Source organism: Neolamprologus multifasciatus, chromosome 15 (assembly GCF_963576455.1).
Source record: "Neolamprologus multifasciatus chromosome 15, fNeoMul1.2, whole genome shotgun sequence".
NCBI lineage: Eukaryota > Metazoa > Chordata > Actinopteri > Cichliformes > Cichlidae > Neolamprologus > Neolamprologus multifasciatus.
The window spans coordinates 31,606,597-31,622,994 of record NC_140453.1 but is presented as its reverse complement, the minus strand read 5'-3'; the positions used below and the strand labels follow the sequence as shown (position 1 = coordinate 31,622,994).

The 16,398-nt window shown below is 37.4% G+C and overlaps 1 protein-coding gene across 1 annotated transcript; it reads left to right on the top strand.

Annotated features, from left to right (window-relative positions):
• The first annotated feature begins 2,191 nt into the window (after nucleotides 1-2,191).
• On the top strand, nucleotides 2,192-15,585 carry LOC146502454 (5-hydroxytryptamine receptor 3C-like). Its single transcript, XM_085134091.1, has 10 exons — nucleotides 2,192-4,480; nucleotides 6,080-6,143; nucleotides 7,611-7,774; nucleotides 8,078-8,122; nucleotides 8,404-8,510; nucleotides 8,874-9,043; nucleotides 9,166-9,329; nucleotides 10,084-10,294; nucleotides 14,440-14,649; nucleotides 14,740-15,585. Exons 1-10 carry the CDS (start codon nucleotides 4,478-4,480, stop codon nucleotides 15,012-15,014), a joined length of 1,413 nt encoding a protein of 470 aa, XP_084990217.1. The 5' UTR covers nucleotides 2,192-4,477; the 3' UTR covers nucleotides 15,015-15,585.
• The last annotated feature ends 813 nt before the right edge of the window (nucleotides 15,586-16,398 follow it).

The window sequence follows — 16,398 nt, the reverse complement described above, 5'->3', positions numbered from 1 at the left end:
CAAAGGTGCATCTGTTACTTTAATGCAATATTTTACTGCTAGCTATTATTAATAAAACATCTTGATTATACTTCCTTTTAATTATACGGGGTCCTTCCATCATCAAGCCAACCATGATCGTTATATAAATTTCTGTTTAACCAATTGGTGAAAATTCAATTCAATACTTTATTTTCTCACAAGGAGAAATTAGTTTAGCAGCAAAAAAAGACAACATGCATGGGAACATAATTAGACTCAATATTATTGTTTAACTGTTTCATCAGTTCTGTGCAGTGCTTACATGGTGAACTGTTCTGTGCCAAACCAACCTGCACTGCTGGACTGTCTGTCTCCAGTCTTTGAAGTAAGTGACATATGGCCCGTGTCGGCCCTTTCCTCATGCTGTGTGGGATTCTAGGAGTGGTATGTTCACCTCTTTGAAGATGAGCTTGATATATAATTTAATGAGAGTATATACAGGCTGCAACATTACCAGAACTGCTTTCTAAAACTCTTCAAGTGTAGACAAATTACTGAGAGAAAAGCTTGCTGAGAGAAAATGCACCACATGAGGAAAGATAAGGAGAAAAAAATAACTCCCCCCAGACTAAGCTCCAACAGGGAGATCGGTTTGAGAACAGAAAAAAAAAACCCACCTCTGCACATAGCACATGAAAAAACTCTTAATACACCAAAGAAACACATGACAAGCAACAGGGGTGGTTTATTTTCAGCACAACTCATAAGTATTTAAGGAAGAGGGAATATAAGGCAGTAGAGGTAAAAAAAAAACAAAAAAGTCCAAAATACACATTTAGCCAGAAAATTTTATTTACCATACTGTCTGGTTTAGTTTCTGTCCACATTTTAAAGATTTTTACTGATAGATTAAACAGATATTCAAAATCAACTTCTGAAATATGAATCTTGAAAAAGTCAAGTTTAGATATGGATAATGTAGATAGATCATTCCTCACTTGTATCTTCAAACACAGATTTTCAGCGTAAACTTGCAATACAAAATATGACTACGTAAATACACAAATAGGAATTTCACTGAAAATTTAGCTGATCAGTTAAATGTTTATTCTACCTGTAGTGTGGGGTTGGAAAAGAATTTGAAAAACAAGGAAAACTGTATTAGCAGTTGTACTTGTATTTAAAAAACAGACTTATACATTTATATACTTAGGTTCAGGGTTAGGAGTCTTCATTTCATATGAATGTTTATGTGGGTTACTGAAGATGTGCTAGAGTTTTGATTGTGGACATTCATTCAGTTAGAGAAAACAAACATATTTGCTGTTAAATAGTAAAACCATATGAAGTAACCTTTGCAAATCACAAGGACAATTTTTTTTCTTTGCAGCTCAGTACAGCTCAACTATGCTGCACTGCTCTAACCCTGATGCATCTTCAATGCTGGAGGCACTTAAGCCAATTTTTAACCTGAAAGCCATTCGACCCCTGGTGAACATAACAACAGCCACTAACGTTGGCCTTTTTTTAACTATGTTTGGCATTTTGGGAGTGGTAAATGACACCTTTGTTAACTTAAAACCAATTCAGTACTAGCTCATATGTTTACCTCATATGCTCATATGCTATTCTGCATACTGTACAAGATAAAGAGCATAAAATTAATCTTTTCTTTCAGGATGAGAAAGCCCAACTTCTAAAAACATTTCTCTGGCAAGATATTTTTAAGTACCTCATAGTAAATTCTGAATCAATAATGTTGATTTCTATCCATGCTATCCATAAAAATGTTTTTATAGATCAGAGTGTAAGTTTTGTCATTAAAAGAAATTCTGTACAGCAGAAGGTCAAACCCATTAGTGACTTTCAGTTCAATTCAATTCAGTTTTATATATATAGCGCCAAATCACAACAATTGTTGCCTCAAGTTGTAAGGTAAAGACCGTACAATAACAGATTAAAATGATGAAAGACGGTGCCAGGCTCTTTAGTCTCTGGAGTTTCTTTTCATATGAAAACATCTGAGGTTTGAAATGGTAACTGTCTGGTTCATTTTATGAGACAGAAGATAAATATGCTCAAAGTATATTTTGTTAAATTTATTAAGGGTTAAAGGTTTACGTTAAAAACAGTGCTGTGTCTCTTACAGGAGACTGAAATGAACAAAGAGCACCACACCCAGGCAGCATACGCTTTTACTGTGTGTCATAAAAACACAATGTTAATGTGATTGGTTGAAACAGTTGAGGATGTACCACGGTTTTAGACTTGGTCCTCCCTCAGGTCATCTTCCACCCTGTATGGAGCAAACATCTCTTGTCTTGGTCAGGCCAGCAGAGGTAGATTTAGGCCATGATTTATACAGTTGTTTTCTTTAAGGTATCACAACCCACACCCAAATGCGTAAGAGGGGTCTTCTGTCTTGTGTCTGTTAGCATCAGAGTCCAACAGTCTAAATCCAAATCAGATTTGAATGTGTGATGTTAGATAAAACATAAATGTGTGATCGAAATTATGAGCTAATTGTGAAATATAAAATAATGGGGTTAATAATGATTAAAGATAAAAAAATAAAATAAATTCTAACATAACCAGCAGGTTTCATGATTTCTGCATGATTTCTGTTGTAGGAATGGGGAAACGAATTTACCAAGTGGGACCCAGAACAGTGTGGTTTTAGTCGGATTTAAGTTCCACGAACAAATCTCTGGGTACCAGACATTGTAATCAATGAATTGTAAATCCCATCAGCAACTATTCAAAGATTACAATCCGTGTATATTTTATGTTTTTGTAAGATCTTGAGAACTAGCCCTGAAGCATTTTTAGCTCATAAAGACCTAAGTAGCAAAAAAAATTAAAAATGTAGAAAATGCAAGTGAGAGTACTGTTGGGTTTTTTCATGAGAGAAGACAAATATGCTCAGATTATACGTTTTCACAATTTATTATCAAACGGTTAGAATTTCAGATTAGTTTTACATGGCGTCATGGACCTCAGAGGGCTCAGAGACAACCAGCCACACACAGGCAGCAAACACTTTTATTGGTGGGCTCACAGAAACACAACGTGAACATGATTAGTAGAATCAGTTGAGGGTGGTCTGATATCGGCTCGTGTTTCTTCTTCTGCACCTCTCTGGACATTTCCTTATATGGAGATGACCCTATTCCAGGCAACACTACCATTACCATGGCAACCACCTCTTGTCCTCTGGTCAAGCATGTACAGTTAGAGAAGAGGAGAGAGTCAATTCCATTTCCTAACACCAGATATTACGGCCCTGTTTTGGTGTAGGAGAGTCAGCCAGTTTTGTACCTTCTGGTGCCATCAAGAGTCCAGGCAGACCATCCCCCACAAATTCCTCAGAGAAGAAGTCCTCTCTCTGTTTATATCTGTTATTTGTGTAACAATCTAAATCTCAAATATTCTACAATACATATCTGTGTGTAGTAAATGATAAAACAAATGTGTAATGCTAATTATGAGGTAATTGTGTAAGATACAATAATGGAGGGACATGAGCCTTAAAAATAAAAAATGAATAAATTCCAACAGTACCTGAATGCTGTTGTCAGAAAATATTTGGGATGGGACTACAGCTACTTGCACTGGAAATAAAACAATGATAAAAGGGTGGATGGGATCATTTAGTGGCTTGTTAATACTCCTATTAATATTTGAAGGTTTTTGTCATCCAAAATGTATTTAGTCATAAAAATAAATAATTAGTGAATATTTTAGATACAGCGAATAGGCAAATATATTCCGCAAATAATTTGGAGTGAATCTCCGTGAATCTGCGAATGCTGCACTGCAAATAGGCAGGGGTCGACTGTAGATGTAATTTTAATGATGTAGATTGGTTTTATTTAAAATCCATACTGCAATAAGGTCAAACTGTGAAGCACTTCAAAATGTGTTTTAAAAACAGCTGTACAAATAAAGTTATTATTACTATTAACAGGAAAACAATGTAAACTATCACACAGATGATTTTATGTTCTAACAAAACTGGTGAATTTTAATTACCGTGTTATAAAAAATGACAACGCTTCACTGATAGGAGGTTTTGAAACCACGACCTTTCTCAACGGTTACTCTCATTTGCTTGTGATCAGCAGGTGTGGCACTGACGTCACACACTGACTTGAAAACCACATTAACTGTGGTTTATCTACACTTTGTCTCAAAACACATACAGCCAAAGTAGCTGCCATGCCATGCCTAGTTTTTCCTGCTCCACATCATTTGCCCGTGGTTTGTCCAAATCCGCCAAATCAATCTTTGTTTAGTGACAATATGTATATCTTGGCCATGAAGGCTGACTTTGAGAGGGGCAAGAGTTAGTTTCCCAGGCAAGCTACAGACATACTTCTGCACTGTAGCTGCTCACTAATGCATCTGACAGCAAAATGTTTTGAATGTGACAATTCTTTAAAGAAGATAAATATTCTGTAGTAGTTTGAAGACAAACTTCTCAGAACGGCAAGAATAAAATTTCACTTGCAACATCATGGTAAGAAATATTCTTGTCTTAATGCTACTAATAAGTAAAAACTGCCTTTTGTTTGGCCTCTGCGTTCTGTTCGTCTCAATCAGCTTCTTTGCTGGGTTACATACTTGGTTACACGTAAACAATACCATTATGTTTTTTATGGTATTGTTTATGTGCTACTGTAAGGTGACCTTGAGGGTCTGAAAGGCGCCTATAAATAAAATGTATTATTATTAGTAGTAGTAGTAGCTGGCTGCTATGTTTTAGAGGTCCCAATTTATGCTAGTGACATGAATGTTTACTTAATTTTGACTAATATCCTTAGAGGGTTTAAAAATGGGTACATAGATAAGAATTGATATTCAAATATTTTTTATCAGTTTTGGGTGAATATACAATCATAAAGCATGCTCATCACTCAAAAATAGGAAAAGAAAAGGCTTTAGCAGAAGTGTTAACAAGCATAAAATGACTTTTATGCAGTAAACGCTTGTTTGATGAATGCGGAAAAAAACAACATAGAATATGGTTGCTGAATCTTATGGTATTTCAAATTTCTTGAATAATCAAGTTTTTTAAACTGAAAAACATTTATACAGATAATGTAGTGATATCCTGAAAACCCCTAACCATATTTCTGTATTTTCCTGATACTATCAGTAATATGGTTACAAAATGTTACCAGTTAACGAAGATAATTTTGCAGTTTTCCTGCAACTTAAGAATATCATTGATATAATGTTATATTACAGTGCAGCACTTAACTCAAGTAATCTAAAACATGAATATATAGTTGTAACAGCTCTTATATATATAAAAAACACTGAGTCAATGACCCAGGTACCCTAACATGAGTTAGCAAAGTAAAAGTAATCTGTGTCCCTTGAGCTCTCGCACCTTCCTCTGTAGCCTGGGTTTCATCTATCTCTGTTAAGTTTCCCATACTTCCTGTTTTACTAAGTTAGTCTCCTGTCCTGTGTGCGTCATGTTCAGATTTGCTTCTCCCTGTCTTGTTATTTGGATCACACTCAGCTGTGTTCCCTCCTGTGGTTTGTTCCCTCGTTTACCCATGCCCTGGTTCAGTTTGAATGGTTTTTGAATTAATTGTGAGGATTTTCTTAAAACAATAAAGGCCGTGTTACATTAAACGTGAAAAACAATATTTTCTGTTTTGTCTTAAACAAAAATATTTATTTCATATCTTGAAATATCTTTTTCTACTGTTGGGGATATGTATCAGATTTTTGAAACAGACGAAGAAAAAGAAGAGATATAATCATTAAAAAACACTTAAAATGCCACTAAGAATCTTTACAGCAGGGGTCCCCAATCCCAGTCCACGACGGCCGGTGTCCCTGCAGGTTTTAGATGTGTCTTTGATCCATCACAGCTGATTTAAATGGATAAATTACCTTCTCAGCATGTCTTGAAGTTCTCCAGAGGCCTGGTAATGAACTAATCATGTGATTCAGGTGTGTTGACCCAGGGTTAGATCTAAAACCTGCAGGGACACCAGCCCTCGTGGACTGGGATTGGGGACCCCTGCTTTACAGGCATTCCTCACCACTTGCACACCACTGAACCTGACAACCTGTTTTGATGCAATTTTAATGTTTTTAGTGCTGCCTGCTGAAAGTAAGACCTTCTAAGCTTCTATTCATCTTCATATCTCTGCTTGTGAATGGTAAGTACAGCTGCTAAAATGTATAAAATTAATTAACTTGATTTGTCTTAAAAATGTATACACATCTTTTATGTGATTAATTCCTTGATTTACATTTTTAATCAATTTTTGAGTGTTGATTTTCTTACAGTTTTCATTCAAGTCAGTTATCCAAAATACTAAAAAATATGCAAATGATTGTATGCATGGTAATGGTTCAGCATTAGAACTTTTTATTTTGTCTGTTAATCCAGGGTCAGGCACAGGACTTGTTTATTTTGTTAGCATAACTTACAATTACAGTTTAGCCAAAACATGTCCAAATCACACATTTAGTCAGAAATGTGCGTTCGTGTCCACATTTTAAAGATTTTCTATGGATGGATTAAAAACAAAATATTCAAAATCTTCGGGAATCTGAACACTGAATAAAATCACGTTTAGATTTAGACACATTTAGACTGGTCATGCCTTGTTTGTATTTTTAAAAATGAGGCATGATATTTAGATATTAAGAAAACTTGCAATATATTAAGTGGGACTTTTACTGTAATGTTAATCAATGTTTACTCTGTACTCTGTTTTCACCTAAATGTAGGGTTGAAAAACATTTTGATGAAAAAATTGAAAATTGCACAAAACATTACCAGTCGTAATTGTTATTCCAAACCGAACCACTGTATACATTAAGGTTCAGGGTTATGGTTCTTCATTTCACACGAATGTTTATGTGGGTTTCTACGGAGCCCCGCAGGGGACATGGGAGAAAAAAAAAATTAAGACGGACTTTTGCGAGATCTCGCAAAAACTTTTGCGAAATCTCGCAAAACAAACTCGGGACCTCGCAAAAGTTTTGCGAAATCTCGCAAACGTTTTAGCCGCATTCTTCGGAGGCCGCCAGCTCGAAGCCGACCGGGAGGTCGAGGCACGATGTGCCGGGAAAGCGGTGTTCCTCCCGGCTGTAGTAGGTCTCCCGTTAACTTCGAGCTAGTGGGTGTCAGATCTCCGAAAACGTCGGAGCACTATTGCAAATATGTGATGTCTTGTAAACCGAGCAGGTATCTGACGTTTACACAACTACATTCACGCCTCAAAATATCAAAAGTGTATTTTGTGACCCAGAAAGAGTAATATTACAACTAAGTAGCTGCCGCCATTGTTGGAATTCAACTTTTGCGAGATCTCGCAAAACTTTTGCGAGATCTCGCAAAACTTTTGCGGTATCCCGAGTTTGTTTTGCAAGATCTCGCAAAAGTTTTGCGAGATCCTGAGTTTGTTTTGCGAGATCTCGCAAACGTTTTGCGAGATCTCGCAAAAGTCCGTCTTAATTTTTTTTTCTCCCATGTCAGGAGCTCCGTAGGTTTCTGATGCTTTGCTAGGGCCATTTATTCATTTGGGGCAAAAAAAACATATCTGCTCCTAGATAGTAAAGCAAATGTCAAGTCACCTATATAAATCATAAGGGCACATTTCTTCTATCCTTTGTAGCTCAGTACAGCTCCACCTTGCTGAACTGCTCTAACCCTGATTCACCTTCAATGCTGGAGGCCCTTAAGCCAGTCTTCAACCTGAACGCCATTCGACCTGTGGTGAACATAACAACCGTCACTAACATTGGCATTTCTATAACTGTGTTTGGCATTTTGGGAGTGGTAAATAACACCTTTATTACCTTAAAATCAATTCAGTAATGGTCGCATGTGCTTTTCTGCATACTGTACAAGATAAAGAGCATAAAACGGTCAAAAGAAATTTCTCATGAGAGGCTTTTTAAAAAATGTTGTCTCCCTCTCATTCCACATATTTTTAATTTGAGTTTTAAATCAAAATGAATAAGTATAATACATCTGAACATCAATAATTAAGACAAATGAATGATTCAGTTCAGTATGTGCTCTACAGACATTAAGGTTCAGTAAAACTATCCAGTTATGGATAAAAATCTTCTTTTTCAGAATGAGAAAGCTCAACTCCTCAAAACATTTCTCTGGCAAGATGTTGTAAGTAGTTTCTTCATAGTAAGTTTTCAAGCAATAATGCTGATTTCTATCCATGAAAATGTTTTTAGGGATCACAGTGTAAGTTTTGTCCCAAAATAGCAGTAGAAGGTCAAATCCACTAGTGACTTTCAGTTTAGTACAGTTTTATTTATATAGCCCCAAATCACAACAATAGTTGCCTCAATTTTCTTTACATCGTAAGGTAAAGACCGTAAAATAATACAGAGAGAAAGTTAAAAAGAAGAAGGACGGTGTCAGACTCTGGGGTTTCTTTGTTGCAGAAATGGCAAAATGAATTTACCAAATGGGACCCAGAAGAGTGCGGAACTAGACGGATATCTGTTCCAAGAACAAATCTCTGGCTACCAGATATAATAATCAATGAATTGTAAGTCCTATCTTCAACAATTCCCAGATTACAATCAGTTTCTTTTTTAATGTATTTTTATGATCTTGAGAACAGCAGCTTGGTAACACTGCTATCCACTATATAAAGGTATAATCCTTATCATCTGCCTCCTATAATATTTAGCAGACAGAAAGAAGCAGATAATTTAACAATAATAAGTCACTTATTATTAGGCTGCACGTTTCTCAAGTCTTTGATCTATTATCATCTGCAGATACCTGGTTATCACTTCTGGTGAAAATCAATATAGGCTACAGTCCAGTTTAAGCTATTTCTCCATACATTTTCCATTTCTTCCATGTAGATATCTGACTTCAATTAATGTCTTTTATCTTTCTGCAGCATGGATGAAAACACAGCTCCAAAGGTGCCATATGCCTACCTGCTTTCTGATGGTACTGTGAGTGATTCACAGCCTATCAAAGCTGTCACCTCCTGCAGGCTTGACATCTACTTGTTTCCATTTGACATTCAGAACTGCACTTTAACCTTCAACTCATACACACTCAAGAGTAAGTATAACCATGAGGATGTATCACGATCAATCCTGGTGAATTGAGTGGATTCGTTTTTAAAGCTGTTTTTTAATTTATATGTATATGGTTTTATCTGACTTTGACTGTTTTCCATGCAGGTAATGCTCTGCAGCTTTACCTGAAAGAGACTCCAGAGAAGATGTTTGAATCCTCTAAATCTAAGATGGCAACGATGGGTGAATTTGAATTAATTGGAATTGCAGCAAAGAAATACACACTACCATCTACAGCATCGGGCTCTTACGATGAAGTTCGCTTCTATGTAAGAAACTGCATTGCACTGTAAAAATGTAATGTTATTGTATGATTTACTTATTCATACTGTAAGAAAACAGAAGACAAGTTCTTTCAGGAAGTAGAAGAGTTTTTTCTTCATTACCATTTGACTCTATTGTCTGTATATTTGATAGGAACCTAGGATATATTGCTTCATGTATATAAAGAATTTGGGTGTATAGTTGCAGTTTCCCATATGGAAAAGATATATATAAATCTTATAAAGTTTGTATCTGTCTTGTGTGAAACTATGAAAAGCATACAAGAGTGAAAACAGATATAAGACCCCTTGAAAAATTATATAAATGAAACTTGTATGTTTTGGATACTTACTAAAACAATATATGAAAGTAATGAGAAAGTGGCCACTTTCATGAGTAAATCATATAAGCCTTACATGATTCACTATATGAAGCAAGCCAAATCTGATGCAACTCTTTTATAACTTTTTTCTATTTATTTTCCATATGGGTTAATTGCAGTTCAATTGTTTAATTACTAATAAAAAGAAACTTCATTACCTGCTGCCACAAGTATTCTGGTCATAACTAGTTCTCTACCACAGTAAACGGATTGAAAGGCTTTGTTTTACACAGTTAAGATGGGGAAACCACTTCACAATTAAGTTATATCTGCAAATTTATGGGCCTTGTCATTTAACTATTGTATATGTATGAGGTACTGTATAATCAAAGCACAAAAAACTATGTGAGATTAGTTAAATTCTCACTTTGCTGCAGATCTCATTGAGGCGGCAGGCCATGCTGTATGTAGCGAACCTCCTGCTCCCCAGCTGCTTCCTCATCACTGTGGACCTCTTCAGCTTCATCTTACCTCCCAATGATGCTGACCGGTCTTCATTCAAGATGACACTGATCCTGGGCTACACCGTCTTCCTGCTCATGATGAATGACCTGCTGCCTGCCACTGGAAATGCCATACCTCTCATAAGTAAGTTTACATTGTCTTGATTGGTATACACTTATTCCCAATGTTAGTCTTTGGCACAAATACAAAAGGGTATACAAATACAAAGTGGATGGGTGACTTGTTTGGAACGTTTGTGAGGATAAAGTCTTTTCTCTCCAAACAATAAATCATCCAGCATTTTCTTTAACTTATCTAAAGTCCGGTCAAATGGACAGCAGCCTAAGCAAGGAAACCCCGAACTCCCTCTCACCAGCTGCCTTCTGCTTATTAGTGATGTGCGGATCGATCCTGAAATATCGATTCCTCCGACACCAATCATCTATGTTCTAGAATCGATTCTCACATTAAAATATCGATATTTTAGTAATTTAGGGTAAATTTGTAGTTTATCATTAACAGGAACACAGTGGAAAGAAACTATAACATTCTGATTGTCTACATTCAAAGGAACTACTTACTCTTCTGCCTTTCATAGTCATGTGCGAAATACGGCTGTATAAATGTCTCGCAGCCCCTTGGCGTGCGCACTCACAACAATGGCTGAGCGTAATTGTGCGGACGTATTTTACCTCCACAAACAGCTGAGATGTGGTTTGCAATACATGTGGCAAAAATAGTGAGGTGTTGTGGCCATACTTGCCAACCTTGAGACCTCAGAATTAGGGAGACGTTCAAAAGGGCTGTTTTGGGGTGATAAATAAATTTTACAGTGTTTATTTATCGGATAAAATACGTTAAATGTCACCGTTATTATTGGCCGGCCCGGAAACAGCGGGGGTGTCCAAATTCAGAGGCTGCTTCCACCTGAGGACCCGGCCTTCGCAGTCTAAAGAAAGCCGGGTAGTACGTCACGAGCTCCCTCGGTGGAGTGAAACTCTGCCGTCTGCTCCTTGCTATCTAAAATATAACCGGGCGCTGACTTAAACTCTCGACCGTCTCACACTTTGTTTAATTAGTTTTCTGTTTAACGTTTATTCAGCTGTGTGAAAACCCCGGAGGAACCCTCCCGAGGGATTAATAAAGTTAAATTTAATTGAATCTAATCTAATAACTTTAATCTCAGCCAAACCGATTTACTCACGAACAAATAAAACACTGAAATAGCCAAACAATAACATTTTTAAGTTATCAAAGTGACTTATATATAATTATATAACTGGAATTGGCTGGGCCGCGCTATGAATTCTGCGATATGGTTTTCACTTTTGTTGCCCGGGTGGAAAATCAGGAGAAATTCGGGAGAATGGTGGCTCCGGGAGATTTTCGGGAGGGGCACTGAAATTCGGGATGGTTGGCATGTATGGTTGTGGCAACATCACTAACCGTGTCAAACACCTCAGAGTAAATCATATCACAGAATATGATGAGCGTAGGTTGAGACGAACTGAAGAGGAGGACGGGGACAGGTGCTGCTAGGGCGAGACAGACGTCTCTCACGGAGTCCTTTAGTGCTGCAGGCAGGCAAGGTGTTCAAATAGCCACAACTTCAGTTTTTTTATTTCTATATGATGAACTCTGCATTATTAAGTGATAAGAACAAGTAATCTGATGTCCTGTAATCATTATGATGCTATAATTTGAGATACAATAAATAAAATAAGTTTTTGTACAAAGTATCGGTATCGGATCAGTATCATCAATACCACCCTGAATATTACTTGGTATCGGATCGGAAAGGAAATCAGTGGTATCCAGTGTTGGGTAAGTTACTTTAAAATAGTAACTTAGTTACATTACTAGTTACGTCTATCAAAAGTAACTCAGTTACTTCAAGTTACTCGTTACTTTCAAAGTAACTAGTTACTAAGGAAAGTAACTTTGGTTTTACTCAGAATTCTCTTGTTAATGTGTTGCTTCCACAACTTTGCCAGTCTTCTAGCTTGCTTACTTGCCACAAGTGCACTGTGCCACCTACCAATAGAAAGGAAAAGATAATACATATTTCCACGAGAGAAATCCCACGCCTGGACCGTCATTGACTGCTGCCATGATTCTAGCCTACGTCACAGCGTCATATGCGCCTTTTACATTCAACACAAAAGCTGCAGTCGTGGTGCTTTCGATTGTACTCAGAACTCAGAAATTCTGCCTTCTGAATAGGAAGATGTAGGTAAGCTGCATACAGGGCTGGACTGGGACAAAAAATCGGCCCGGGCATTTTGACTAGAGACTGGCCCACCATTATAGGAAAAATCATAAAGCCTTTGAATGAAAACAAACACTGTTGTGACAGTGATGTTCACTGTTTTGATGGTATATGCATCAATCTATCAATCCTTTGTTGTAAGATTCAGATAATTATTTTTTAAAAGCTAGACATTTTAAATGAGAATAAGAAAGAAAAGTATTTCTTTGTGCCCCCCTCTCCCTTTTAATGCCCTACCTGGCCCCCCTGGCAAAACTTTGCTAGATCCGCACCTGCACAGTTACCAGCTGTCAGCTGCCTAAAAAAGGATCCTGGGGTTATCTGTCTCTCAGAAACAGTTCATAACTTCCCTTCAACTCATTTATGTCACCTAAAAGGTAAACCTGTTTCTCCATCACCTGTTCAGCTCTGATGATTCAGTAAGGACGTCTCCTGGTTTCATCTTCATGTTTCCCTCTCACCAGATAACCAAACCGATATCATGACCAGCAGCTTTTTTGCAGCTGTGGCTCCAGCAAACATCAGCTGATACTAGAAATTAATATTAAATAAATTCTAACAACAGCTGATCAAGCTTAAACGTGCTGCTGTTGTTTAACGCGACATCGGCTGGTTTCCTGTTTCTGGCGCAAAGTGGGCGATAAACAAACAAGAGAGAAAAGCCGATCAGCTGATCATTGATCAGTTTTCATGATTGAAGTAGAAACGGGAGAGGGAGGGGAAGAATGAGAGAAGAAGAGGCAGCTGTGCAGCAAAGACACAGAATAACTCCAGCTTTGTGTCTTTTTCATTGTAGCTGAAGTCCGGGACAAACTGTTCCTTTTCACCTCAATAAGAAACGCGTAATATTTTCTCTGAATACCAGACGGGACGGTTGGCAACTCTAATAACTTATGAACAAAATAAAGTTCAACATCATTAACTTCATAGCACCCACCCAGCTGTATAGAAACTACGGAAAATACGGAAAAAGTCAGAATAACGAAAATAAACTCCACCTAAACTTGGTTTATATCTGACCCAGATAGACTGCAGGTCATAACTTCTTACCTGAAGTTCAGTTCACACTTGGACCGGCGGCCGCCTCGGGTCTCTTTTCCTTCTGCGTCCCCTTTCCCTCATCCACCTGCTGCCTCCACCACTTGCTAATGTTATTGAATCTGTGGAAGCTCCGCGATGCCACCACACGAAGTAACGAGTAACGACCCTATCTAAATCCCAGTAACGACTAACGCGTTCCTGATTTTGGCATAATAACTAGTTACCGTGCTCGTTACCACAATAATAACGTAGTTACTGTAACGCGTTACTTAATAACGCGTTAGTCCCAACACTGGTGGTATCGCACATCACTACTGCTTATCCATGGAAAGATTGAGGTATTCCCAGGCCAGTCACGAGATTAAATCGCTCCAGTGTGTCCTGGGTATCCCGGGGGCTTTCTCCAGCTGGAACAGTTTACCCAGGAGGCAACTGCCTCAACTAGCGACCTTTCAATATGGAGGAGTAGCAGCTCTATTTTGAGCCCCTAGAGAGAGCCCATCCACCCACTGAGAGCTAATTTCTGCAATTTGTATTCACAATCATTTGCTTTTAAAATATTTCACAATAATAGTGGTAACAAGATCAGGCCTAGATTAAAAACCGTTGACGTTTCTCAACAACACTGCTCCATCTGTTGGTAAGTGGTTGCATAACATTTTTGTAACAACAATTTACCGACATTAGGCATCAATTAAAATGTTAATAATGAGATTAAACAACAAGTACGTCTGGTATCAATTTGTGACAATACTGAAAATGAATTGTCTAATCAAATAGTTGCAGACACCCCTACAGTTAAACATTATTAGTTATGCAACACTCTTTACAGTGAACTGAAGGAATGTATCTCTCTCTGTCTTCCTCCATCTCCATGTCCTTTTTTTAGTTTTAAATGTTTTTGTCTGGATTTAACTTGTATTTGTCTTTAAAATATTGACATTAATTATTTCTCTACTATTATTATTATTGTTATTAGATGTTTTCCTTTCTATGTGCCTGGCTATGATGGTGGCTAGTCTACTGGAAACTATCGTCATTACAAACTTCCTCTGCGGTTCCTCTAACTATTCTCGAGCTCCTCGCTGGATCAGAGTGCTTTTTCTTAAAATCCTGGGTCGACTAGTATGCCTTCCTCCAAAGCCCAGAGATCGAAACGACACAGTGATCCAAAATCCGGTCACAAAAGGTAGGACAGAATGTCAGGATGCGCAAGTTCTTAAAAAATGCCAAAGCTGACATAATTTTCTGTTGTTTTCTCTGCAATACAAAATGCCAGTCTCCTCTCCAGTGACAGAGGAATCCAAGACTCTGGAGCAGAAGGGGCCACTGGGTGAGGACAAAACCCTGCAAGAGCTGAGGAGCCTGGGCAGAGTCCTCCAGGGCATCCGCCTTCAGGTGGAGAAGCATCTGAGCAAAAGCCTGAGCACAGAGGAATGGATCCAGATAGGTTTAATCATAGACCGCCTGCTGTTCATCCTTTACATCATCTTCATAACAGTCAGCTTCATTACCATCATCATTATCTGGGTGGTTTCATACAATGCAGCCTAATTTAACTTTTTAGGGGGGTTTTTTTTGCTGTAAAAAGAAGTTTTCTTCCCACGCACAACGGACACTAATGTTTTTGTCACTTTTTATGGAATCAAACTTAAAGTAAGATCAGTACTTCCACGCTTTAAACGCTGCACGCTCATACTCTCTCCCACACTCGATATTGTTGATCTGCACACAGCTGTTGTCACGAATGACGCACTTGCTTACGTCACTGTCATGAGACATTCTCGCAAAAAAATCACGGTTTTAGTAACGCAGCATTCCTACAGGAACGTAATGATAATCTAATTACCGTTTTTGCAATAGTAATCCCTTACTTTACTCGTTACTTGAAAAAAGTAATCGGATTACAGTAATCGGATTGCTGTCTTGTTTAATCTTAGAATTAAAAAGACCTTGACTGCCCATCTCTGCTTGGGAGGCAGAAAGGTAGACAAACATGGATTCAAAACTGACTTCCAAAAGAAACGCTGAGGACCAGACACAGACGACACTGGGAAGAGAACATAATTTCATAAAGAACTAATTAGTGGAAACACAGGAAATAACACCATAAAAATAACACCATCTCTCAAAATCAAAAGTAACAAAAGGTCCAAAATGAAAAGCTGAAAATTCTGGGTCAAAGATCCAGGTCCATGACATATGTCAGTTACAAAGGGTAGAAAGACCGAAGCTGGCATACATTAAGCTGCTAATATATACGACGTGACTTACAAACAGCTAAATATCGTTTGACAAAAATTCACATTTTATGTGTTAAGTATCAATTACTTGTTGCCTTTACCTTTATTCTATTACTGACTATTAAGAATTTCTGATCTTGTGTAAGTAGTGTGATCTTAAGTTTTGTATCTGTGTGAAAATATTAAAGGTCTTTCTCACATTTTCTTTGCTGTTTGTTATTTTGTGTTTAATTCAAAAGTTAGTGGTAAATTGCTGTCTTGTTTAATCTTAGAATTAAAAAGACCTTGACTTTAAAAGTATAGCATTACTAGCATGTCATTATAATAAAAAAGCTGTCAGTCTTGGTCAGTTAGTTGTCAGTTTTGCAGTTTACAATTCATTTTAACAAGCAACTGAGATGGAAAAAGTGCAATACTTGCTCAGATTGTTGTTTTCTTTTGTTTGGTTGAGTTATGGACGTGTATGGAAGCCTGTCTTCTCATCTCTGTTTAAAATACATGAATGGATGGTGTAATTGATTAAACAGCATTTAAAATTTCACTACTGGTGTCCCACTGATTAATATCCTTTGGAATTATAAAGACATTCAATTTAAATACAAAAAGTAAAAATACAATGCCATTTGGAAAAGTTAACTGCAGTTCACTCAGTACATTATATTTAGCAACATGAAGACAGACAGCTTCTCATTAAC

Bases quoted from the DNA above. Each gene is read 5' to 3' on its own strand.
- LOC146502454 (XM_085134091.1), top strand. The intron at 6,144-7,610 runs GTAAGTACAGCT...TATCCTTTGTAG, and splicing joins CATATCTCTGCTTGTGAATG to CTCAGTACAGCTCCACCTTG. The intron at 7,775-8,077 runs GTAAATAACACC...CTTCTTTTTCAG, and splicing joins TGTTTGGCATTTTGGGAGTG to AATGAGAAAGCTCAACTCCT.